Source organism: Carcharhinus amblyrhynchos, chromosome 13, assembly GCF_965287045.1.
Source record: "Carcharhinus amblyrhynchos chromosome 13, sCarAmb.v2.hapA, whole genome shotgun sequence".
Lineage (NCBI taxonomy): Eukaryota > Metazoa > Chordata > Chondrichthyes > Carcharhiniformes > Carcharhinidae > Carcharhinus > Carcharhinus amblyrhynchos.
Window position 1 is genome coordinate 50,394,758 of NC_137336.1, and position 10,717 is coordinate 50,405,474.

The 10,717-nt window shown below is 41.4% G+C and overlaps 1 protein-coding gene across 1 annotated transcript; it reads right to left on the reverse strand.

Moving 5' to 3' along the window:
• Nucleotides 1-283: 283 nt before the first annotated feature.
• Nucleotides 284-2,899, reverse strand: LOC145351517 (homeobox protein Nkx-2.5-like). The gene is given in 2 exon segments (XM_080201115.1): nt 284-862; nt 2,549-2,899. Coding segments are annotated over 2 exon segments (930 nt in total).
• Between the last annotated feature and the right edge of the window lie 7,818 nt (nt 2,900-10,717).

Genomic DNA, 10,717 nt, shown 5'->3' on the forward strand with positions numbered 1-10,717 from the left:
CAAATCATGGCAGTAACCCCATTCGGTAAAATGGAAAACTGCAAAATCAATGTTTCTACAGAGGATGAAATTCAGAGATCTTGCCAACTTCCCCTCCCAAAGTACTTCTCTTTTTAGCTCTGATGCTATATTAACAGGTTGGATCGTCCTTTGTTTTCTCATTATATAAACAGGGGGAGAGAGCCTGTATAACCTCGCCTTTCTGTCCAATAGTGAATGACCTGTGGAACTAGCCGTAGAGTGCGAACACCATGCAATGCTCGATACAGTGTCAACATTCACATTACCAGGCTCTGATTCCATGCAATGTAGAAACCCCTGAGTTCTGGTGGATTTGAGTCTGTACCGCAGTGTTCAAGTCATTGACAGTGAAGTTCATGTTCATAAAGCTGCCGGTCGCTGTAGATGGGGGCATGGCCTGCACACTAGGATAACTACAGCTGTAATTGGCAGTAGTAGCTGCACCACTGTAGTTGGTATAGTTCGCGTAAGTGCTATAAGCGTAAGGGCTGATGTTCATGTTATACGGTGAATTATAAGGTGAAGACTCCCCCAGACATGGCTTCCCATCTCTGACTAGAACTGGGACCGCGATTCTTCTGGGAGGCGGGAGGCCAACCATTTCCAGAGTCTTGTCCTGGCGTTGTCTTTTACATTTGTACCTGCGATTTTGGAACCAGATTTTAACCTGGGTGGAGGTGAGCTTCAGTATGTTTGCCAAATGGTCCCTCTCTGGGGCAGAGAGATACTTCTGCTGTTTGAACCGCCTCTCCAGTTCGTAGACCTGAGCTTGGGAGAAGAGAACTCGGGGTTTTCTCCTCCTTCGACGGGGTCTCTCAGCTTCATCAGATTTTGGCCCTTCCTTCCCCGCGTTAACCTCCATCAGTCGGCATTCTAAATTGAAAAGGCAAGTCATTAGTTATAAGCAACCCCTTATCCTTTCTACATCTTTCTACTTCAAGCGTTTTTCTGGTTGAATCAGCTTTTTCAAAGGAGGAGTAATTTCGATCAATAATAGATCAATAAATAGGTACAGAGTCTGATCAAAGCATTATCGTCTATATGAAGTTGAACGAACATGAAGGCATAACTTCAATCTACCTTTATGCTGCATAATTCTCCAGAAATCAGCAGAAGTCCAGGAATTGGAGATGCGGCGTTTCAATTTAAATTCGAGATAATGGGTTAAGTGTGAAACGGTTTTTAGTAGGCGCTACCATACTGTCGCTCGAAATGATTTTCAGTTTTGAAATAAAACATTAGAAGGCTGTTAATGTTCAAGTTGGACATCAGTACCAAATGGTTCGTTAACACAGATCAGAGGAAGGCACTTGACAAGGTCAACACCAGCACGTTGAAAAATGACAGGATATTGAACACTTGAAATTGGACGATTTCTCCCTTCAACTTTAAAATTTCCTCGCATTCAACGTAAAATATTCTGTATGCATAGATGCCAAGGTCAGTGTTTAAGCATAAACACCGCGGCACACCAACGGGTTAGAGGTGAGGGAGGATGAATCTCACAGTGAAGAAAAGGATTGTAAAACGTATAATTCATGTACGCATATTTTAGCTATCGTGTTTTGAGGAAGTTATAAACTAAACATCCAAACTTTTTGATAAATATATAAAAAAGAAACTTCGTTTAAGAACCGTCTCTCGCATTCCCATGGAGAAATATGTATTTAAAATATATAAACACTGCTCCAATATATTAATAAGAAAACAGTGTCAATCCCTGTCAGTTTTAATTAGTGGAATATTAACAAAGCGAATTTAGGAACACCTCAATAGCTTTTTATAGGTAACTGATGTGATGCAGGATCAGATATTCAAATGTTTGGAGCAAAACTATGAAACAAATTCAATCCCATAAATTTAATGTTACTTTAAAAAAACTAAATGGGCGCAGGGCCTCGCAAAACTCAGGGAAAACGAAATGCTCATTTTTCGCTAGTTTGGCAAGAGGTTGATTCAGACTTTCAAAATAAATGATTTTGTCTTCGAATGTGCATTGTGTGATACTTTAAGCTTGGAGCTAATACAGAAACAAGAACAACATACCTGAAATAGTTAAACAGCAAACTCAAAAATATGTACTGTTTTACACTCAAATCAGTACAACATTTGTTTACATTAACTATAACTTGGCTCTTAAATTTTTATTTCGTCCATAAAAATATATCATTGAGTTATTTGAATGACGAATCAACAGCGAATTAAGATAGTTACAAAGGATATTAATCGACATCTATTTGAAAAGTGAAGGCATTCTTGGAGTGCTCCAGAAATAAACACATGGAGTTTTATGTGAGCATATGATATAGATTTATATTTCCACTGCTATAATATTTTGTTGCAAACGCTAGTTCATTTGCTTGGTTTAAATCTGATTTAACATTTCCCAGTTACGAGATACATTTTATTCAGACATTTTATGAGCTTGACTTGGAGATCTTGTCCAAATCATCAGGCATATGCTTACAGGCATATCTTGAGGAGCCAGTATTTGTAGGTACTTACTAACATTGGACATGAAGTGAACGGGTTTCAAACATTAGTAAAATTCCTTTTTACCCTTAGTGTTTCCCGTCGCTCCGTTGCTCGTCTTTGCTTCTCTGCCGTCGATTTCCAAATAATTATTTGCGAATGGGCCGCTTGAATAGTTGGGGTGATTTTTGCAGGAATTCAGTTTGGGCAGCAGCTCATTGTACGTGGCCAGGGGTTGCGTTTCACTGTAGTGCTGCTGTTTGGTCCGTGCTAGCATGCATGAGGCCGGGGAGGGAGGCAGGTCAAGCCCCGCCGACTCACCAAGAGACGCCATGTCAGGATGCTGCTGAAGATTTAAAATATCCTTCACTGAGAACGGGGTCGAAGTTGCTGCGCCGGCAAACATATTCAGAGCCAACTATTGCATCCAAAGTGACCCCAGGAGGCGATATCTTGGAAAGGTTGTAGCGTGAGATGTATTTGGTCATCGGAATGAGCAAAAACAATTATTAAACAAATGTTCGATTTAGTTATTCGGTGGCGCACCGTTCATTCCCCCATGCAGTTTGAACTAAAATATCTGGCTATGGGATGTGCTGGTGCTATCTGACATCAGTACACTGGATTGGGGGCGGGGGGTGGTTGAGGCGGTATTAGATCACTGAGGCCAACATGTTATACAAACGGCTATTGGTCTAAGTTACTGTGTTTTGTGCGCCTACAGTACTGGTATTCCTAATATGGCCTAACACGAACAGGATTCTTGTTCACTTCAGTATTTATGCTAAAATGCTGACAGTATTCGACACTTCTTAACTTAATGAAAAGCTTGATTTATAAAAACAAACGCAGGAAATATTATTAAACATTCTTGGAGCAAAGTATGTTTATTCATTTCGCTGACCCAATGTAATCTCATAAAATAACCAGTAAACGGAGGCTAGTATTTACCCAATACACTGCATTTATTGAGGTCACGCCGAAAACAACAGGCGTCACATTTATAAAAATGTGTGACTGTATATGTGTGACTGAATTTGTGTATATGTATGAGAGAACGTGTGTGTGTGTGAATATGTGTACGTATGTGTAAATATGTTTGTACAAGTATTTGTGTGTACGAATTTGTGTGTGTGAGAATATCTATGTGTATGAATACTATGCCTATGTTTGTGTGTGACTACGGATATAAAGAACAAAGAACAACACAGCATGGGAAACAGGCCCTTCGGCCCAATGAGCCCGCATCGCCATTTTAACATTGTGAGTGCCCTCCTCTATCCATGACCTTTGTCTACACCTATTGGGGAAAATTGAGAGACTAATTTAGGGACAATTTGTTACACCAATCAGCCTAAGAGCATGTTTTTGGGGTGTGGGAGGAAACCGGAGCACCCGGAGAAAACCCACACAATCACGGGGAGAATGTGCAAACTCCTGCCGACACTGGCCCAAATCCATGTATCTGTACAGCAAACAGTTATAGTGACTGAGCTGTCATGTTGCCCGTCAGATGGTCCAGTTTAATCGTACACTAACGACGTGAAGCACTAGGCAACTCTCGAAGCGCCATCCAAGAGCAGCCCTCGCACGATCCACCGCGTGTATGCCCCATGTTGGTCAGTGGAGTGTGAATCTGATTGCATGTGCGTGCAAGTGTGAGTGAACAGGAATATGTATGTGTATGCGTGTGAATTCATTTGTGTGTGAAAATGAGTAAATATGAATGTGTTTATGTGTGCGAATACGTGTGCGCAGATGAATGTGAATGTGTGTATGAGTGAATATGTATTTGTGTGTGAATGAATGTATCTGAATGGGTTAATGTGCGCGTTTGAGTGTGAATATGTGTGCTGTATAGGGCATTGGTGAGGCCGCAGCTGGAGTACTGTGTGCAGTTTTGGTCGCCGTACTTACGCAAGGGTATTTTGGCCTTGGAGGGAGTGCAGAGGAGGTTTACTAGGCTGATTCCGGAGTTGAGGGGGTTGAGCTATGAGGAGAGGCTGAATAAACTAGGCTTGTACTCGTTAGAGTTTAGAAGAATGAGGGGAGATCTCATTGAGACATATAAGATGATGAATGGGATGGATAGGATAGAGGTGGAGAGACTCTTCCCGCTCAAAAAGGACAGTAGGACTAGGGGGCACAGCCTCAAGATAAAGGGGGGGTGGTTTAGAACGGAGTTGAGGAGGAACTTCTTCACTCAAAGGGTGGTGAATCTCTGGAATTCTCTGCCCGTTGAAGTGGTGGAGGCTGCCTCGCTAAATATTTTTAAGACGCGGGTTGATGGGTTTTTGATAAGGGGATTAAGGGTTATGGGGAGAGGGCGGGAATGTGGAACTGAGCCACGACGGATCAGCCATGATCTTATTGAATGGCGGGGCAGGCTCGAAGGGCTAGATGGCCTACTCCTGCTCCTATTTCTTATGCTCTTATGTTCTTATGTGTCTGAGTTCATAAACATGTAAGTGTTTCTGTGTTTGAGTATGAATGTGTGTGTTTGTGTGTGTGTGTATATGTGAATGTGTGTGTATGTGTGTGTGTGTGAAATTACCCTAAACAATTTGCTTATTATCAGACAAGACGTCTATTGAACCCAAGTTTTGCATCACCTACTGAATACTTGTTAATCTACTTTCTCTCTCTCTCTTATTCTCTTTAAATGTGGAGCTGTTCTGCACTCCGGACTTTCTGCCTGGCGCCTCATTTTGAACATGGAATTATATAGATCGACTAATTGAGAGAGAACTAAGAACAGTTCATTAAAATTCTTATGTACATTCTGTGATTCTGATTTTTATAAAGTCTGCTCTCGTAATTGAGCCAATGCACTTGGATGAATTTTATGTTCAGTAATAATATTTTGCAGATAATAACGATTGAATAGCAATGAACTGCCCAGCAATTTGAACACTAACATGGGATTTTTTGAGCTGCTTGTTTCTGACTCAGGCCCAATCGGGCAGTTGAATCATAAGCAAGTGATATTTACAGGAACTCACACGCAGAATGGAATTCCAACATTTAAGTACTGAATATTGATAGTCAGAAATTAAACCAAATCGTTTGCAAGAGTGGAGAGGCCGGTCACCTTCACATGAGCACAAAGGATCTCTCCTCAAGGCTCCCCAATGAAGTTATTGATCTACTGTCAGAGAACAGATAGCAACTAAACCATTGGATGAGACCGGCCCTCTGGGGTGTGAGAAGGATTGGAATCCACGTCAGGAGACATGCTGGGAGTTGGAAACTGTGGCTCGACAACCACTTCAGACACGTCGATCGCTGATAAGAGTTTGGATAAGGGACGATTAGGAGGATCGCAAACGCAAAGAGGAAAGGGTGGACAGCCTGCTAACAGACAAGAAACAAACAAAAACCCACCACGGTGCATGGAACACAAACTGTCATTTTGACTTTGTTGGATTTACGTATTTAGTTATCCCGTTCAGAACTTGCACCCTGAAACAGAATGTTGAATCAATCACTGCTCCGAGATACGCGTTTTGACTCAGTTAAGTAAGACATGGGTATCACTATTTTTTATTTACAATGGCAAAGTAAAGCAAGCATTTTTATACAGCTGTCATTACAATGGGAATTACAAGCCCAATAGACTAAATGACATGAGACAGTCTGCCAGTTCATCCAAGGCATTTTCAGCACAAACTCATTGATAGCCTCAGTGAATCAAATCATTTTTTAAAAAAATTGGAAATGGAATTTAATCTCAGCACAATGACACACAACAGTAGACAATACAACGTCTGGAACTGTGCACTGTACATCAAGGTAACATAGATTCAATACAGTCAGCTGTACTTTTAAATAGAGGGGGAACTATAACATTTCGAAATTCCCAACAGCTTTGCTCCCTCAGTCTGTTTATTGACCTCTATTGGTATTTCTGAAGATTCTGCATATTATTATTGTGCTGGTTAAATGACCTTTGAAGAGCAGCAAAACTAATTCTCGTTTATAAAACTGGAACACTTCTCTGATCGTTTATTTCACAGTGGTTTGCAGAGTCAGTCAGCCATAAGGATTTTACATGATTTAGATTGTGCTGTTCTTTCCTAGCACTTAATGGAGAACGGTGAAATTATAGAGAGGAGTAATTAAAGTCGTTGTATTGGTGCTGACTATTCGACTGGAGCTAATTCATTTCATTTCCCTGCTCCCTCCCTGCATCTCATTTCCTTCCTTTTGAGGATTAAACCCTCTCCTCGGTGTCAGTCTCGGTTCGCTGGTGGCACTCCTGTCTCTGAATCAACAATGCTGGTGGCTCAAGTCCCACTTCAGACACGTAAAGACATAATGGCGGCGGTACTGTTACATCTTTCTCACCAGGAATTCAAACGAGGGCACATCTGTCCTCCCAGCTTACTGTGAAAGATCTCACTAGTTCAAGAAGAGCAGGAGACGAGTTCCGCCCGCCTACCCCCGCCACCCCCCGTATTCCCCCCCCCCGTATTCCCCCCCCCCACACAACACCCTCACACACGCCAAACACACACTCATCTCCCAAAAACTCTGACAAAGCCAACCCTCCCACCCATACATACATCCACCCTCACCCCCAACATCCTCACACATCCCAAACACGCTCATCACCCCCCCTCCCAAACTCTCACACACCCAAACCTGCATCCACATCCACACACACACGATGTTCTAAACAATATTTATCCATCCAGTAACATCCATAAAAAACAATGATTTGTTCATCTCTTTGTTACTTGTTGGATCTTGCTTAAATTGGATGTTTCCCTACATTATAATGTCATTGTGAAGAGCTTTGCGAGCTCCCGCACCGTGAAAGGCGCTGTCCACACAAACTCCTGTTAAATATTTGACCCCTTATACGCGCTAGTGTAAAAGCATGTCATACTCTAACTGCATTTAATGAACAAAATGTCTTGCACCTTCTCCCTTTATTATTCTGGTGATAACTGTAAATGGACAAAAATAAAATACTGCGGATATTGAAAATCTGAAATAAAAACAGAAAATGCTAGATAAACTCAGCAGGTCTGGCAGCATCTCTGGAAGAGAGTTAACGTTTTGGGTCTAAGTGATCCTACTGCAGAACTGCAAATGGATGCAGCACATATAGTATATATGTATATATAGATTTACCAATCACGAATTCCCAATATTTATCTTTCTAAACTTTTCCCGTTCCTTACTCTGATCGGTGAAAAGTCCTAATTTTCTGTCTCTTTGACCTTCTTTCCTGATTTAATTCTCACTGTTCTGAATACCATTCCTATATGAATGTGTAGAAAGGTGTTCAATATTTCATCCATACCCGCATTTGTTCACACAAAGACTACAATGGTTTTAACATATGCTTATTCTAAGTGTTGTAAATATTTTCGAATGGTCTGGAACGAATATACACTTTCGACATACCAAATAAGGCACTTTGGTTATTTTAAACCTGGCAGTTAATTAATACACATTTTGTATTATATACGTGCGTGCGTGTGCGAAAAAATGGCATAGTGGTTAGCACTGCTGTCTCACAGCGCCAGGGACCTGGGTTCAATTTCCGATCTTGGTTCACTCTTTGTGTGGAGTTTGCACGTTCTCCCGTGTCCGTGTGGGTTTCCTCCCACAGTCCAAAAATGTGCAGGTTAGGTGCATTAGCCAAGCTAAATTAACCTTCAGCGTACCCGAACAGTCGCTGAAGCGTGGGCGACTAGGGGATTTTCGCAGTAGTTTCATTGCAGTATTAATGTAAGTCTACTTGTGACTAATAAATAAACTACTTAATGTGTGCTTCACAAAAAGAATTGCTTTCTCGAATGTGCCGGGTTTAGTGAGGTTGGACGACAGATTCAATAGTATCTTTGATAGCCTTAAGTCTCTTCCCCAGTGATTCGCTTTGTTTTTCTGAGACTTGTTCGTTTGGTGCGCCAGGAACGACGTTAAGTCCCGCAAGACACATAGTGAAACCTGAAAAAGAGAGAATCGCAAGAGTTAGTTCTAATCTTGTTGATCACAAGATGGCACAGACGCAATCTTGAAAACAAGGTCAACTAAAAAGCTTTTACGTTGGATAATTAGAGAGCTTCCAGTGAGTTCCACGCCAGATTAACTCCCTTCACCTTCATTACCACTTTGAGTATGATACTCGGACGGATCCTCTTAAAACAGATTTCCGTACACTCCCACTGGGCTAAGAAATCCTGCCCTTGTTAGTTTGTCTGGATTCCACAAGTAACCTGTTAGGAAACTCAACCTCTGTCAGCAAGCTGAGTAAGAATGTACGACGCGACCGTTATTTTAATGAACATACCGGGTTAGTTGGCTGATTAATGTTTCCTTGGCGTACATTTGGTTCCATTGTTAATCATGGAAACCTCAGCTGACGTGACGATTAGAGAGAATAACAAAAAATAAATCTTCCCCCAGCATATTCTAGGTCCTAATTTCCTTGTAGGTTGAACATTGGGCGAGGGTTCGGTGCTATTCTTCAGACTGGGGAACAAATAGGCAGGTTTTCAAGGCAGAGAAATAATATTTTTGGCATATCCGTAAATTCTGAAGAATATCCGTTTATTAAATCTCGATGGCCATGTTGCTAACACGGATCACATTCTACAATATCACTAAGAAGTCTCAATTTGTCATCAGGAATCACTAATTGGTACATAGAATTGGTACATCTATTCGGCCCATCTTGTGGCCATCTGCAAGAACAACTCAGCTGGTCGATCTTCCCTGACGTTGCACCCGGGAATCAAAGACTAAAGTCGCCTCCCCCCAACCCCCACCGCCAGTTGCCATTATAAATGTGCGATTGTGAATCTAGAATGAATGGAGCCGATAGGAAAAAGCTTGGGCATTATGCTATGATCGAAAGAAGCCCTACGCTTTTCGGAAGAATGGGTGGATTGGGAATGAAACCGAGCACATGGATTTCGAGTGGGAAATCCCGCGAGCTGAGTGCGCGATCAGCAAATTTCGAATAACAATGGATTCAAACCACCCAGTAACTGCAAAATGGCATTGGACCAGAATATTTATCAGGAATTCACAGGCTATCGAGAGCACAACAGCCAGGGGTTATCTCTTACTTGATAAAGAGTGTGTACAATTCACGAACTGCAGTAACTAATCACTGTGTAACTACTAATGGAATACATGGCATGAATATTAGGAAGTAATAGCAGTTATTCAGGACAATTAGCAGAAGCCGAATGTGGTCTAAATGCTACCGTTTTAAAGTATGCAATGCTAGAAAGTCAAAGGGCTACAACATTTTTTAAAGTACTGAGGAATGACATTACTTCGACAGAATACAGCTAAATACAATGATTGCACATGCACTATTACACCTTGGTAAACCTAACCATTGTACGGAAAATTTCGTTTCGTCTCTATTTCAAAGTTAAAGTTTATTTATTAGTCACAAGTAGGCTTTCATTAACCCTGCAATGAAGGTACTGTGAAAATCCTAGTCTCCATATTCCGGCGTCTGTTCAATTTAAATACGTTTCACTGTTCTGTAATGTTTTAGATTCACGTCGTAGCGTTGAGGGTGCCATTGAGCCGGGTGAGGCAATAGTGGTCCCAGGGACATGATGAGAGAGAATTCTCGATAGATGGGGAACGTATGTATAAATGAACTCAACTGCAGGGAGGGAAAGACTAATATCTTAATTGACAAATCCTCTGGAGTTCGCTTGTCCAGGCATCACTCGAGTCATTGGATTAGGTTCCAAATTGGTAATTAACCCCCAGGAATCAATAATCTTTTGTGTGTCCTTCATGGGTGCTCCGTAAATAATCCAATTGACACCGAAAGAAACATTAGTTCACCGGGATTCTGGTTGGAAGACACTTCGACAGGCTGAAACCCTCACTGGAGGCCCGAGTTGGAAATGATTGAAAGATAAGGTTGAGGAAACTAGAGTTTGCTTGGACCCAAGTGTAAGACCAGTTTTTATCTTAATTGTTTTCGAAGTTACTTCACTGTTCCTGTGTAATCGACGCGTAATCAAATGATTGATATGGGGGACGTAAACTTTTCTGTCAGTACGTGAACGCTAAGGAGATTAACGATACGTTTCAGACAAGAAGTATCTCAATTGTTCTACCTAGCATGTAAAATCGGGTCATTTCAAAACATTTTCCTTTCAGAGAACAATATGAACGAGATGGCCACTAAAGACAAAAGGTAAACTCCTGGAGAACCCTAGTCTTTTAAAATAAC